This window comes from Schistocerca nitens, chromosome 11 (assembly GCF_023898315.1).
Source record: "Schistocerca nitens isolate TAMUIC-IGC-003100 chromosome 11, iqSchNite1.1, whole genome shotgun sequence".
In the NCBI taxonomy this organism is placed as follows: domain Eukaryota; kingdom Metazoa; phylum Arthropoda; class Insecta; order Orthoptera; family Acrididae; genus Schistocerca; species Schistocerca nitens.
The window spans coordinates 19788529-19805332 of NC_064624.1; the positions used below are offsets into that span (position 1 = coordinate 19788529).

General features: G+C 47.4%; 1 protein-coding gene across 1 annotated transcript in view; it reads left to right on the top strand.

The window, feature by feature from the left end:
- The first annotated feature begins 854 nt into the window (after positions 1-854).
- LOC126212984 (uncharacterized) overlaps positions 855-16804 on the top strand; it is a 104906-nt gene continuing 88956 nt past the window's right edge. The window contains exons 1-3 of the mRNA XM_049940525.1: positions 855-894; positions 2002-2090; positions 10333-10395. Of these exons, the coding sequence (XP_049796482.1) occupies positions 867-894; positions 2002-2090; positions 10333-10395 (180 nt within the window). The 5' untranslated portion in view covers positions 855-866. The remainder of the gene's footprint in view (positions 895-2001; positions 2091-10332; positions 10396-16804) is intronic.

The window sequence follows — 16804 nt, forward strand, 5'->3', positions numbered from 1 at the left end:
TGCTGACTGGAATACTATTGCTGAATATACGAGAAGAAGGTGGTGACAAACCTTATATTGCTCGTGAAACAACCCGTGAGAAGATTATCAATTGACAGTACCCTGTGGTTTGCTATGTTGCTGTTAAGAAAGAAGATGTGAACAGGAAACCAGTCAGATGGCTAAGGCCAAGTGAGGTGGTGCAGTGGTTAACACACTCGGACTCGCAATTGGGACCATAGAGATTTAGGTTCTCAGTGACTTTCCTAAATTGCTCCAAGCAAAAGCTGGAATGTTTCATTTGAAACGGCACGGCCGATTTCCTTCCCCATCCTCAACACAATCCGACCATGTGCACTGTCTCTTATGACCTTGGCGTCGATGGGACGTTAAAACTAATCTTCCTTCCTTCTTCGGATGGGAATGTCTATAAAACAGCATCCATTGGTTGTGCGATTTAAAGAAAACTTTAACGAAGAGTTTAGAGCTCATAACTGTAACAAGAAAACAGAAACATCAACAAGATCTCACTGTCAAGCGCCTTGTACATGCCCGTCCTGCCTGTAAAAAAGGAAAAGTACAACTATGCGATGTCCCTGTTCAGATCAGTGTTTCCGACACGGCACAGTGAAGATGTAAAATTCCAAGAAATTTTCTAACGCATTTATTCAATAACAGCTATTTTAAGTTATCTAGTTGTAGTCCTAAAATAGCGATAAGGGTTTACTAAAGGGATAGAATATCCTATGGAATTTAATTTACGCATTAAATCTTTCCAATTTTCTTATACTGCTTATCTCACAGCCCACGGCATAGTGCTTTGTCTTGGAGCAAGATCTTTGGTTTAGCTGGTTTCAGTGTGTAGTCTGCTGCAACTTTGTGGATTTATGGAAATTTGTGTGTGGCACTCTCCAGGTAATTTATAAGCGTTTATGAACTGTAAGCAGGAATAAGTGAACGAATGTGTTTCGGAAGTGAATTAACATTGTACTTCATTTCCATCACAATAAGAGTTGAGTTTGATGAGTGTAATATTTCGCGAATATCTTGTGATGATGCTGTGGTTGCTATGTTTGAGGCTGCTGTCTTTTTCTTTTAAAAATTTTAATGCTTACAGAAGGATGATATTTTATTCTGTATTTAATTGTATTCATATTACCTATAGTGTGCTTGGTAACTGTGTGTGAATTGTAAATTTTCATGTTATGTTCATAACAGCCGAATACCTGAGTTGTTAGTGCTTGTTGTTTTGGGCGTGTCCGGTAAAATCGCTACCTGTATCTTCGTAAAAGAAAAGGCTGAGATTGTGACGTGTTGTCAGGAGCAGTTTGTCTATACAGTGATGTACTTCGTGACTGACGAGAAAAGGCCGACATTGAAGTTCAAGCATTCGCTATGTTACTACGGTTATGTTGACCTATTTAACTGTAATAATGATTGTGATGATAATTTGCTGTGATTTGATGTAGACATAAAGAGGTTCAATATTCACATGAAAGGAAATGCTGTAAGTCTGTTGCATTTTGTTAGTGCTGTGCTTTGATGACTCGTGCCATTAGTATTCGCCTAATCATGTGTAAATAACAGTTTGTTATAGTGTGTGGTTTTTAATGTTGTTCTGTATAAGAATAGTGTAACATTATTTAGGAACTGGCGAAATATGAGGTACAGATTAACTATAATTTGTCTAACATAAAGCATTAGGTCCTACATGTCATCAGAACTTAATAGCTCATTCACCATAGCTACAGTTACTAGCAAGTCGTTCCAGTAAATCAGTTTTGTAAGAAAAAACTAACCAATGTTACATTATGATGGTTCTTTATCTTCATGACCTGAGAATTGGAAATGAGTTTATATCACTAAACACACTTTTCCTCAACTACTTTGAATCTGTTTCCTGCGTAATTACCCATTTGCTGCGTCCAATAGATGAGTGAAAATACTGCCTTTCAGCTAGACTTCATGGTAACAACGGAAAATGAGTACAGCTGTTCTTATCTGATTGCTTTTCTTTTTCAGACTGTAGAACTGAAGTCATGGACCAGGAGCCAACTATGTGGATAAAAAAAGAGGCAATGGATGAAGTACAAACTGAGTTACACTACATGGTAAGGGGCTTACTTGTATTTCTTGACAGTGTTTCATTCATTTCTGTGTGCAGCAGTATGGTGTGTGAGTACATGCAATTGATGCCATACTACTGGAAACATTAGTAATTCAATTTACTAAAAAACTGGTGATCTTTGTCTTAAATATGGCATTTTGCACAGTGCTTCGAAATAAACCTTGTATTAAGCCTCACATAGAATTAAGAGTTTGTTTAATGTTCAGTAAACATGGAAAACCTATTTAATGCACAACACAATTATATGGATAAAGTGGTTGCCATTAAGTGAGTATAAGCTGCTCTGATAAGTTTCTTTAAAATGACAACCTTAATCTGCGACTTAAGAATAATGATGACTATAGTGAATGTTAGTGCTGCCATTAAATTTAGAACTGGTATGGGTGCAGTTAATGCATTATTGCACTGTATTGTGGTATGGAATGACAACTGTAATTTATTTATTGATGTAAAATAAATTAACTGTAAACAATTTTGAAGTGACATTTGTTTGTCACTAATCTGAGAAGTACGTTTTGTAGCACTATTAACATTAAAAGTTGACCTTAAATACGTGAACAAAGTGTAAGTAGAACTGCCAGCAGTAAAGTTAAATTACAAATATCACATGGAAGCATAAATTGTTACACAGCCTGTAGATGCAGAATAACTTTGTATGTTGGCAACAAAGCTTTGATGAAGCCATGGAGTTACATATTAAATATTCACAGGTTTTTGCATAACCACTTTCTCCATTAGCTGCACATTGTTACACATATTGTTTGTGAAACTGCCAGAATGTTAGTTACTGGTGTAAACAATCATACATATACATGTCACTTAAAATCTGGTGCAGTGCAACCATTTGTAAGGTATTCAGCTATAAGCAGGCAACTAAATTCACTTGGTGCCACTAGTATTTTTGGGAAATACGGAAGCGTCCGATCCCGCCCGTCTGCTTTGACCCATGACATCACAAATATGGTGGAAACAAAAACAAACACACACACACTTTCCACAAGAAGCCTAATGACACTAACGGACCAAGCGCGGGAAATGGGGTGTTTTGGGTGGGGGGCAAACTAAATATAAACAAATTTAGACGCCTTGCGTAGCTACAATGTGTAAGTGAAGACAGCCATGCATGAATACCCACCCACCTCCCCAGGGGTCATAACCCCTGCAACCCATAGAAGATAAAGATGCTTCAGTAGCTGATTAGTGTTTTTTGTCTTTTTTAAAAAAAAATCTCGCGGGATAGAACGAACAGATCAGAAAGATAAATATAATAAACTAAAACAGAAATTGGAGGAAACAGATAATTAAAATAAGTAATAAGTGTTTTTAAATTTAAAAAAAAATCTCACGAGATAGAACAAACAGATCAGAAAAGTAAATAAAATAAGATAAAACAGAACTGGAGACAGCCACACTCAAACCAAACTCCGCGCCGTCATGACGTCACACACAACACCCTTCCGTCACGGGTCAAAGCCGGCGCGTGGGATCGGATGCTTCTGTCGACCCTATTTTTGTTCTACCAACAAGAATTGTGAGTCCTGATACAATCACGCAAACTACTTGTGTACTGTCTGTGCTGAACTATTCTGCTTAAACATCCATCTTGAGTACAACTACAGAAGTACTATGATAGCATTAATGCAGCATTTGCATTTGAATATATGAGTGCTTTATTATAGTTTGTACAAAATATGCCAACAGCTTGCAGTTCATTTGACAAGCAGTATCACAACAATAATCCTAAACTGTCTCTGTGAGGGAACTGTAGGAAAGTAAATACACTAAATTTTATTAAATACAGTAAAAGAGTGGTTAGACCCAACATAGTTCAGGCTTTGGCTTTGACACCTGATGTAATAATGGTTTGGCACACAGTATATGTATGCACAGCACATATCATGTGAATGAAAAGAAATTTGCAGAGTCATTGACCTTGGACCTAAACCTGAGAACTATTCAAAGGCTAAAAGGTTAAAATGTGGTGCTAGACTCCCCCCCCCCTTCTCCCCCCCTTGAAAAATTGGATGCAATGAGAGACTAATCCATAGTGCAGCTCAAGGCATAGCCTGGGTTGAAAGGTGGTAGTGTGGCTGTGAGCTGACAATGCCTAGAAATGTGAAAGCCAAGTAAAAGATGTAACAAATTGACCAGTAGCACAGCCTAACGTTTACCAAAAAAATCCATATGGTGCCCAGAATGTATCTTTTATCCACAAGAAGTCTTGTCTTACATTGTGTGCTGTGTTAGTTGATGGACAGAACTTCCCTTTGACCTTAAGGGATGCATGTAGACATACCAGTTGAAAGCCACCTTCTTTGCCAAATTAATTAAACCTTAAATTTTAATTGGTGAACATTTTGGCATGAGCGCATGTTGGAAAGTAATGGCACAAAATTTTCAGTTGAAAATAATTGCTGCATAAAAATTAAAACAAACTTTATTAACATTCTACAGTCACCATGGCACTCAACACCTTTGTCCCAATGAGACACAAGGTTCTTGGTGTCGTCAGTGTAGAGTGTTTGACTTTGTTGGCAGACCCACAGCCTCACCTCTGCTCACACCAATTCACCACTATCAAAGTGAAGCCCTTGAAGGTGTTCTTTAGGTTTTGGAAATAGTTGAAAATTCATTGGGTCAAACCCGGACACTATGGAGGATGATCAGTAATAATGAATCAAAGGTGTCATACCGTTGCAAGTGCAAAAAAAGTTGTGTATGGCCTGGCATTGTCATGATGTAGGAGAGGGTGTCGACACATGGATGAACTATTTGAATTTGAGCTCTGTGTTCTGAGGGTTTTGTCACGTGCTTATAAGGTTAAACAACACACCCATGTTACACACTGCATTTCAGAACTCTCCAGCAGGAGGGTGCTGCACATTGCAACAGCCAAATGGTAACATCAGCAGAGTAATATGCATGACAACTGATATTAAGAACAGAATCAAAATTTTGGAGGCATTATTTTCTGGTACACCCTTGTAATAAATTGATGCATTTGACAGTTGCCTGGAGTGTTGCGGAATGGTTCCCTTGGCATTGCCCAGCATCCATTTGGAAGTCAAAATACTAACTCCATATACACATCAGCCAAAACATTATTAAACTTATATTTTGGTAATTTTCACACCTGTCGATACTTGTTTTCTTTTGGGATTGCAATTATTATATTCTTCTTGAAGTCTGAGGGTATTTCGCCTGTCCCATACATCGTGCTCACCAGATAGCAGAGTTTTGTCAAGGCTGGCTCTCCCAAGGCTATCAGTAGTTTTAATGGATGTTGTCTACTCCCAGGGCCTTGATTCAACCTAGGTATTTCAGCACTCTGTCAAACTCTTCACACAGTATCATATCTCCCATTTCATCCTCATCTACGTTCTCTTCAATTTTCATAATTACATCACCCTTATATAGACCCCCCATATACTTCTTTCAACTTTTTGCCTTCCCTTCCTGTGGTAATGCACTATGAATTCCTGTGACAACCTGACAGGAGCAAAACGTGAATTTTCAGCTGGGTTACATTTAAGATAAACAACCCTGCCTTGACAATCTAACACCAACCCACCACCACTTACAAAAACACACTCCAAAATTAAGTTCACTGAAAGATTTTTAATTACTATCCACTTCACAAACCAAGAAAATTTTCCAGTACTCAGTTTTAACTATCAGAGGCAACATGTGCCCCATGAGAGCTCGACATTGGGAGGACGGATGCAAACGAGGCAGTTCGTAGGTATGGTGGAACACCAAATACCACAGATAATTGAAACGAGAAACTGAATTACCAGAGTTGAGGAGGGTGCACAGTGGTTCCTGGTTAAGTTGTACCCAAAGGTAAGGCACGGGTTCCCCTACCTCAGAATTCGCACAGAGACAGCACATCAGCAGAAGAACAGTACCATGCCTCTTCCATTCCTTGTGTCAGCCATTTGACTCCCCTTCCATGGAACCAGGCATTGCCATACAAAATGCCTGCCTTCAGTACACCAGAAACACAACCTACAGATGTTCCTTATGGGTGGTCCCCTTTTAAATTGCTTGGAATCTCAATCCCCATCCTGATAATGACACTTAAACCCCCATCACTGCTGGTCTGCGAAACTCGGACTTCAATAGCAGACACCAAAGCCTCTAATTCAGTAAAAGATGTGCATTTATTAGCGAAGGTAATCCATGAACAGTCCTGTGGTTGCATTTTCTGTAATATGTTATTGAGTTTTTGTATCTCTGTCACTTTCAATTCCAAGGATGGAATGGAATGAAGAAACTGTGCTAGCCAAAAATGTTGATGCTTCAGCAGCGTCTTAATACGAGGTAGCAATGTGAGCCCAATAATTGATTTCCACTACTCCCTCGATGTTGCACTTCTGTGTAAAATTTGACTGAAAACACAGCTTAACACAGGAGGTACAAGGCCTGAACAACATTACTGGATATTGCCAACGCATTGATTTGAAACACAAATTTGACCATGATCCACAGGATGGATCTCACCTGTCTTTAAATTCTAAATGAAAGGTCCAATATAGCTTGAAGCAGTAAAATTATTTGGTAAGGTAATTTCCCAAATGAATTCTCCTCTTGACCTCAAAGGTGTCTGTAGAATTCCTACTACTTCCAGCAATTATCTGTTGGTGGGAGAATCTTGTTCACCACATATTGCTCATCATTTGTCTACATCAAGGCAGCTGGCACCACTCGGCAAGTCAGTCATCTGCCCCTGTAACTGCAGATCTAATCTAACCTGCTCAGAATAGAGACTTCACTGTGGAATACCCAACAAGTAATTATCCCAATGGATAAATTGTGCCTGAATTGTATGTATTTGCTTATGGTGGGGCTAACTACTTTCTAAACACTCTACATTCTGACACAAGGTTGCCATGGCCGGAGCTCAGTCAGCTAGTGCAACATATACCTCCCCAGTGCAGTTGGTACTAATCACCAAGGGGTTGTCCACACTGGCATGCAGACGAGCCACAAGTTCGGCAGCACTGCCCTGACATGGAAGCTGACACACTTTTAATTTGTAGGTTAACTGTTGCTTCTTCAATAAGGACAAACTGGGACAGTCATGGGACCCCATGATCAGCAGTGGATACCTACGCGCGCACGCTCACAGGCGCGCGCGCTCACACACACCTCATGGTAAATGACAGTATGAGGACCCCTTTCCCCTTTACTTCCTGGAAAATAATGATCCTCTGTTACCAACCAAACACTCAGCAGGAAAAGGGGAAATAAGTGGAAGGACTGGACAGATTGGGGTTCACATGAGTCACAATTGTTTATTAAGACGTATTTATTTAAGGAAAATAACCAAAATCAGATACATTAGCAGGATTACAAAAACCCTGAACTTTCAAATTTAAGACCTTACATACTGTAGTTTAGTGACAATGTAAATGAGGCAAGAATTAAAGACAAAAGCTGTGTCTGACACCAGTTCTTCAGTTTTAGATTCAAAATTTCCATCTTCACAAACTGCAACTCAGAAAATGCTTCAAAAATGAACAACTAATTATTTGGAAACAGATGGCTCTTTAAGACAACACAGAAGCATAACTCATCTCAAATGTTAAAAATGAATAGCTAAACGGGAAGGAAGAGGAATTTACAGCTGCCTCAGGAACACTAGAAAAAGGAAGTTCTTAAAATACACCTCGATGTGCATCTAGGTAATTGAATGAAGTTAACAGGTGCAATGATTTCTAGAGCTGTGTCAGGCAGACAGAGCAAGTCTCTTTAAATCTTGCCCCAATGAACAGTTAATTAATAAGAGAATGAGTGTGCACAGATTGATATAACTGGCTTCAGACACAGTGAAAATTATATTAAGGTATATTGTAGAAAATGTGTAAGTGATTCAGTAAATGACTGTGCATGCAGGGCAGCTCAAGAATGCCATTTAAAAAGAAAAACCAATGATTAGTACTCAGAACGAACTTGTAACAGTAAATAAATAAAAGGTGAGAAAAGGTCACCCCATGACAACTTTGAAATAACAAACAGTTGGACAATTAAATCTAGTAAGCAGTAACTTGCCTGACATGAAATAAATTTCTTTCACTCTCCATCTCACAGATGGCCAGTGAATGAACACACCAAAAACATTCAGAGCTCAGTAACACTTGACGGTTTAACACACTTTTGCTTCTTCCAGCCCGTGAGCCTCAAATGTCTGGATGGCATCTGAATGACATGTGTGATACACATAGAGCCGATCAGCATGTGGCCATTCTAACAGTGCTCGACGGCATGTACAAGAAGGGCACTCGACCCAACAAACCCCCAAACATCAAAATGTACAAAATTTTAGTACAAATTTCAAACAGTAATTTACATAACTTAAGTGAAGGCAGCCATTCCATGAGGCTGACATACAGAGTCAATGTTAACAGCCACAGTATGATGAGCATGCCCTGAGTCCAGGTCCAAAAGTGTGTGCTACAACATTAGAACACTGGAGCAGACTAAGGAGCATCTAAATTCCACTGTCATTCTCACTTAATGCAACCACATGACCACAGTAGTTGTGCAGATCAATGGACTCATCAGATGATTCTCATAAAAAACTTGGTCTAGGGCTAAACATGGTCACACTTAAAACAGTGTTTGGGATTGCCAAATCATTGAATCCACTGCTGAATGTGGGGAATTGGATAGCAATAACAAGCTTGTCTGGTTGCTAGACATTACCCTAACCCCTTCCAAGGCAACGCCATAAGGTATTAAGTCATGCAACACAACCCAATTCAGGCAGTTTTTCAGATGAGAAAGTTCCTTGCATAATGTGACTTCCACAGAGAACAGCAAACACAGATAGCCAAGACCACACCAATGTACTGTCTTTCATTAACACCTGTGCCTGCAACTATTAACTTGACAGAACTTTTAAAGGGCTACCAGTCACTCCATTCTGTCAATTTCAGCTGAATGCCAAATACTGTCTACATACCCTGCATGGCTCTACCGTGCCCTATGGTGCCACAAGCTCCAAGCAGGAGAAGTGATGTACACCAGGTGTAGGGTGGGAATTCATAGGTAGCCCACCATAGCTCAGATAGTAATAACCATAAAATCATCATTATTAGTACTAGTATACTAGTATTGTTGTAGGCAGTTAATTAATACAAAGATCAATTAATAACAGCATGTTACTGTATTCTTTCTATCTTCAGCCCAGCATCTATCTTCAAGGCATTCTTTTTGCATACACCATGTTGCTTCATTATTTCGTCGATATGCTCTTTCTTAAAGTTAAGTGGTCTACTATGTTTCTATTAGTAAGGTGATTTCCAATCAAAAATTAATCTTTGGCTGCTAATTATCTAACATTCTCAACAGATGCCAATATCAGTTTAATGATTTTCTTCCTGTGCTATTATTGTTTCATTTGTTCCCATTCCAGCACTTACTTACATTACTGGTTTTTCTGTCATGATATGCTGGTGCTGCTCCATGAATAATCTCTCCCGAACTTTGTTTTCTTTTGAGACCAGCAAGTAAAACCCATAATTTGGATCCATAGAATAAGACTGGTTCAGCCTGTAGCCTACGCTCCTTTTTTTGTACTGTCAGAAACATGCTAGTTCCACCAAAAGGAATTGATGAAATTAGAATAGTAGTAAGTAGTGTGCCAAGGTAGTGTGTGTGTATTTTTTATAATTTTATCATAAATAAGCATTCAGTGCATCAAGGTTTTTATGTAACTGTTCTAGATATTTTATGATTCTGATCATAAAAGTAGTATGAGTGATGTGGCACTTGATAGTCCCGTTTCTGCTCCCCCACACAGTTTGTGTAAACTGTATTGTCATTTGATATGAACAACATTGATTTTATGAACAAGTGATTTCATTGTTTCAAGTAGTAGCTGTGTTATTTTATTTGATTACACTACCATTATATGCATATGAAGATAAGAGCTAGAAAATATGATTGAAAACAATAGCATAGGGAGAAGGCTGAAGTTGATCATAATGAATTTTCAAAGGCATTGTCATTAATCAGTCTTAAAATTTTTAGCTGTCTCCCATTGAAATATACCATAGTGTGAACTCGTCACACAGACATTCGAACACAAAAGACAATACTTAACCAGAACTACTGTTTAGTTATTAAGTAGTATGGGCTTTATGTTTCTGATACATTTATATAATATGTGAGGACTGTGACTGCTTAAATGTACTTATTATAGTTTATTTTTACCACAGGCCCAAGTTTACCCATGCAGCATGAATGTAAAAGAAGAGTTGGAGGAGAATGTGAATAAAGAGGTAATTTTAAAATTTATATGACTGCATGGAATCAATCATTGCCGAGTTGTTGTGAAAACAATGAGATGGTTATCAATTGTGTGTGTGTAGTCACTTCAGCAGCCCTGTTTTTACTTTGGGGTAAGGATGACAGTGTTACAATATTACAGTATGTGCCAGGTTGGAAACGAGGTAAAAAGAATATTTTGTTACACTTTACCCATATGGATTTAAACATTATCTTTAAGCAGATGAACTAGTTTAGCTTGTGAATTGGTAGAATTGCTTCTTTATATTATAAGCTCAAATAAGAATTAAATGAGATTGCATTGACAAAGTTATATGGTAATTGGTATCAAGATTCAAGCCATGATTTCCTGTTTTAATGAGCAGTTCCCTTAATGGTTCCTTGTATGTGTACTCCAGCACTGGGTGTTTTTATTTGCCAGGTGATACTGCTGTCACAGTCACAGAATGATTCAAAGAAAGTCTACACAAAGTAATGCAGAAAAAGCAGGTGATCCTAATGTACTTAGTAGAGACTAAGGTGTCTGTGCATACATTGCAGGTGGTATGGACAGGCAATCCTGTGAAGTACTTCTGAACAGTTTTCTGAAAGCTGTCATAAGCTGCTAGTTTAAAAGCCCACACAAAATTGAAATACTGTAGACCTTGTAACTATAAATAGGCTTGTCCTTACAGATGGTATCAGGACAGAGATGGGTTAGTGATCATGATGCCAGCACAGCAACAATGGTAAATGAAGTTAATTAATCCTTCTAGAAGGCTAGAAGAATAGATTTGCTAGAAAGAACAGGTAAGTTATTGTTAGCATCCCATTTAGACAATGAGTGAATGTCATTTATTTCCAATATCGTTTACGTAGATGAATATGGGCAAACATTAAATGGACTGAATAAGTATGTGGTGAGTAACTGGATTACAGACAGAAAAGACCCACTGTGGTTTAATAACAAAATTTGAAAATACTGAGGAGGCAGACTGTTGTACAGTCAGTTCAAAAAAGTATTTACAGTGGGGACAGGCAAGAGTTAATGGAAATTAAAGTGTATGTAAAAAAATCTATGTGCGAAGCATTCAACTACCACCATCATACATGAGCAACACATTTTATAGAGAACACGAAACATTTCTGCTTCTACATAAAATCGCTGAGTCAGACCTCTATCCAGGCAGTCATTGACCAGTCGGTGGCTTTGGAGGAAAACAGATGAGGATCACTAACCCCTCTCTGTACTGGGTTGTAAAGTCTGTGCAGGACGATCATACAAACGTTGTTTCACTGTCACACAGACTCCTGTATTGGACACACAGTAATAGAGTAGAGAAGCAACCTGAAGAGTTGAAAACAAAATAGTTGGCATATCCAAATGGAGTCACAAATCATTTGTCCAGAGATTACTCTACAGCATTGACCTCTTAGTTAGCTTGCATTTATTGCTAGTGTCTCGCCTAGTGCAAAGACCGAGGCAGCTGGGAAAAAGTTCAGGTGGCTTCTGTATATAAGAATGGTAAAAGAACGTACCTGGAAAATTACAGACCAATGTCATAAAGCTTATTGGCTCCAGAGTTCGTGAACAAATCCTCAGTTCAGATATATTTAATTTCTTGGTGACAGATCAGTTTCTATGCACAAATCAGCATGGATTTTGTGCAGTAATTATCTTTTTCTTCTGTCAAATTATATACTGTGAACCATGGATGACGAGCTGCAGGCTAGATTCCACATTCCTGCATTTCTGTAAAGCGTTTGACACACTGCCCCACTGCATTCTATTAATGGACCTATGAGCATATGGAATAGGTTCTGCAATACGTGAATGGTGCGAAGACCTCTCAAGTAACAGAGGCCAGTACTTTGACCTCAACAGAGACTGTTTCTCTGAGACAAGAGTATCATCAATAGTGCCACAGGGATGTTTTATAAGATTGTTTTTATTATCTACATGTGAAATGATCTGATGAGCAGCATTCCGTGTTTGTCTGCTGATGGCATTACGTGTGGGAAAGGGTCATCACTGAGGGACGACAAGGATACAAAATGACTTCGACAAAGTTTTTATTTGGTGTGATGACTGGCAGGAATAGAAATATTCAAGTGAATCCAGATGAGTAGGAAAAACAATCCCATAATGTTAGAATACTATGTTGGTATTGTACAGATTGACAGTCTGCTCAATAAAATGTTTAGGCATAACATTGCAAAGTGATAAGAAATGGAACAAGCACATAATGATAGTAGGATGGTGAATGATCAACTTCTTTTGTATTGGGAAAACTGTGGTTCATGGTGTTGTTGTACAAGGTGCCATCCACCATTCACCGCAGACGTAGATGCACAGCAGCCAGAAAGAAGCTAATAGAGTTGCACATTCCATATGGAATGCATTCTCATGCCTTTTAAGTTTGGAAAGCCCCTTTGTAAGGCAAATAAACTGTTGACTGGAGAATGTGACTGAGCCAAGGATCGGTCATCTGCTTGTGACACGAAACGAGTATATGACAGGAAAGTAAACATAAATTTAAAGTAGAGGTAAAGCTGTCATAAAAACACACTGGAGTTCACTACTACACTCAGTCCTACTGACTACCATATGCTGTTGCCCTCATTCCACCTCCGAACTGATTTACTCAACTAGTTACAACGTACCTACTGTTCACCCGCACTCTCGCTGAACCCGCCCCCCCTTCCCGCACTCTCGCTGAACCCGCCCCCCCTTCCCGCACTCTCGCTGGCACCCGCCCCCCCACCCGCACTCTCGCTGGCACCCACCCCCCCCACCCGCACTCTCGCTGGCACCCGCCCCCCCCCCACCCGCACTCTCGCTGGCACCCGCCCCCACCCACCCGCACTCTCGCTGGCACCCGCCCCCCCACCCGCACTCTCGCTGGCACCCGCACCCCCCCCACCCGCACTCTCGATGGCACCCGCACCCCCCCACCCGCACTCTCGCTGGCACCCGCACCCCCCCACCCGCACTCTCGCTAGCACCCGCCCCCCCCCCACCCGCACTCTCGCTGGCACCCGCCCCCCCCCACCCGCACTCTCGCTGGCACCCGCCCCCCCCACCCGCACTCTCGCTGGCACCCGCCCCCCCCACCCGCACTCTCGCTGGTACCCCGCCCCCCCACCCGCACTCTCGCTGGCACCCGCCCCCCCACCCGCACTCTCGCTGGCACCCACCCCCCCACCCGCACTCTCGCTGGCACCCGCCCCCCCCACCCGCACTCTCGTTGGCACCCGCCCCCCCCCCACCCGCACTCTCGCTGGCACCCGCCCCCCCCCACCCGCACTCTCGCTGGCACCCGCCCCCCCCCACCCGCACTCTCGCTGGCACCCGCCCCCCCCCCACCCGCACTCTCGCTGGCACCCGCCCCCCCCCACCCGCACTCTCGCGGCACCCGCCGCCCCCACCCGCACTCTCGCGGCACCCGCCGCCCCCACCCGCACTCTCGCGGCACCCGCCGCCCCCACCCGCACTCTCGCGGCACCCGCCGCCCCCACCCGCACTCTCGCGGCACCCGCCGCCCCCACCCGCACTCTCGCGGCACCCGCCGCCCCCACCCGCACTCTCGCGGCACCCGCCGCCCCCAACCCGCACTCTCGCTGGCACCCGCCCCGCCAACCCGCACTCTTGCTGGCACCCGCCCCCCCCAACCCGCACTCTCGCTGGCACCCGCCCCCCCCAACCCGCACTCTCGCTGGCACCCGCCCCCCCCAACCCGCACTCTCGCTGGCACCCGCCCCCCCCAACCCGCACTCTCGCTGGCACCCGCCCCCCCCAACCCCCACTCTCGCTGGCACCCGCCCCCCCCCACCCCCACCCGCTCTCTCGCTGGCACCCGCCCCCCCACCCCCACCCGCTCTCTCGCTGGCACCCGCCCCCCCACCCCCACCCGCTCTCTCGCTGGCACCCGCCCCCCCACCCCCACCCGCTCTCTCGCTGGCACCCGCCCCCCCACCCCCACCCGCACTCTCGCTGGCACCCGCCCCCCCACCCCCACCCGCACTCTCGCTGGCACCCGCCCCCCCACCCCCACCCGCACTCTCGCTGGCACCCGCCCCCCACCCCCACCCGCACTCTCGCTGGCACCCGCCCCCCACCCCCATCCGCACACGCCCCCCACCCCCACCCGCACTCTTACTGGCACCCGCCCCCCCCACCCGCACTCTTACTGGCACCCGCCCCCCCCCCACCCGCACTCTTACTGGCACCCGCCCCCCCCCACCCGCACTCTTGCTGGCACCCGCCCCCCCACCCGCACTCTTGCTGGCACCCGCCCCCCCACCCGCACTCTTGCTGGCTCCTGCCACCGCCCACCCGCACTCTTGCTGGCTCCCGCCACCCCCCACCCCGCACTCTTGCTGGCTCCCGCCCCCCCGCACTCTTGCTGTCTCCCGCCCCCCCGCACTCTTGCTGGCTCCCGCCCCCCACTACCCGCACTCTTGCTGGCTCCCGCCCCCCACCACCCGCACTCTTGCTGGCTCCCGCCCCCCACCACCCGTACTCTTGCTGGCTCCCGCCCCCCACCACCCGTACTCTTGCTGGCTCCCGCCCCCCTCCACCCGCACTCTTGCTGGCTCCCGCCCCCCCCCCACCCGCACTCTTGCTGGCTCCCGCCCCCCCCCACCCGCACTCTTGCTGGCTCCCGCCCCCCCCCCACCCGCACTCTTGCTGGCTCCCGCCCCCCCACCCGCACTATGGCTGGCTCCCGCCCCCCCCCACCCGCACTATGGCTGGCTCCCGCCCCCCCCCACCCGCACTCTTGCTGGCTCCCGCCCCCCCCCCCACCCGCACTCTTGCTGGCTCCCGCCCCCCCCCACCCGCACTCTTGCTGGCTCCCGCCCCCCCCCACCCGCACTCTTGCTGGCTCCCGCCCCCCCCCACCCGCACTCTCGCTGGCTCCCGCCCCCCCCACCCGCACTCTCGCTGGCACCCGCCCCCCCACCCGCACTCTCGCTGGCACCCGCCCCCCCACCCGCACTCTCGCTGGCACCCGCCCCCCCACCCGCACTCTCGTTGGCACCCGCCCCCCCACCCGCACTCTCGTTGGCACCCGCCCCCCCACCCGCACCCTCGTTGGCACCCGCCCCCCCACCCGCACCCTCGCTGGCACCCGCCCCCCCCACCCGCACTCTCGCTGGCACCCGCCCCCCCCACCCGCACTCTCGCTGGCACCCGCCCCCCCCACCCGCAGTCTCGTTGGCACCCGCCCCCCCCACCCGCAGTCTCGTTGGCACCCGCCCCCCCCACCCGCACTCTCGTTGGCACCCGCCCCCCCCACCCGCACTCTTGCTGGCTCCCGCCCCCCCACCCGCACTCTTGCTGGCTCCCGCCCCCCCCCACCCGCACTCTTGCTGGCTCCCGCCCCCCCCACCCGCAGTCTTGCTGGCTCCCGCCCCCCCCACCCGCACTCTTGCTGGCTCCCGCCCCCCCCCACCCGCACTCTTGCTGGCTCCCGCCCCCCCCACCCGCACTCTTGCTGGCTCCCGCCCCCCCCACCCGCACTCTTGCTGGCTCCCGCCCCTCCTACCCGCACTCTTGCTGGCTCCCGCCCCCCCTCACCCGCACTCTTGCTGGCTCCCGCCCCCCCTCACCCGCACTCTTGCTGGCTCCCGCCCCCCCCCCACCCGCACTCTTGCTGGCTCCCGCCCCCCCCCCACCCGCACTCTTGCTGGCTCCCGCCCCCCCCCCCCACCCGCACTCTTGCTGGCTCCCGCCCCCCCCCCCACCCGCACTCTTGCTGGCTCCCGCCCCCCCCCCCCACCCGCACTCTTGCTGGCTCCCGCCCCCCCCCCCACCCGCACTCTTGCTGGCTCCCGCCCCCCCACCCGCACTCTTGCTGGCTCCCGCCCCCCCACCCGCACTCTTGCTGGCTCCCGCCCCCCCCCCACCCGCACTCTTGCTGGCTCCCGCCCCCCCCCCACCCGCACTCTTGCTGGCTCCCGCCCCCCCACCCGAACTCTTGCTGGCTCCCGCCCCCCCACCCGCACTCTTGCTGGCTCCCGCCCCCCCACCCGCACTCTTGCTGGCTCCCGCCCCCCCACCCGCACTCTTGCTGGCTCCCGCCCCCCCCCCCACCCGCACTATTGCTGGCTCCCGCCCCCCCCCCCCCACCCGCACTATTGCTGGCTCCCGCCCCCCCCCCCACCCGCACTATTGCTGGCTCCCGCCCCCCCCACCCGCACTCTTGCTGGCTCCCGCCCCCCCCACCACCTGCACTCTTGCTGGCTCCCGCCCCCCCCCCACCACCTGCACTCTTGCTGGCTCCCGCCCCCCCCCCACCACCTGCACTCTTGCTGGCTCCCGCCCCCCCCCACCACCTGCACTCTTGCTGGCTCCCGCCCCCCCCCCCCACCCGCACTCTTGCTGGCTCCCGCCCCCCCCCCCACCACCTGCACTCTTGC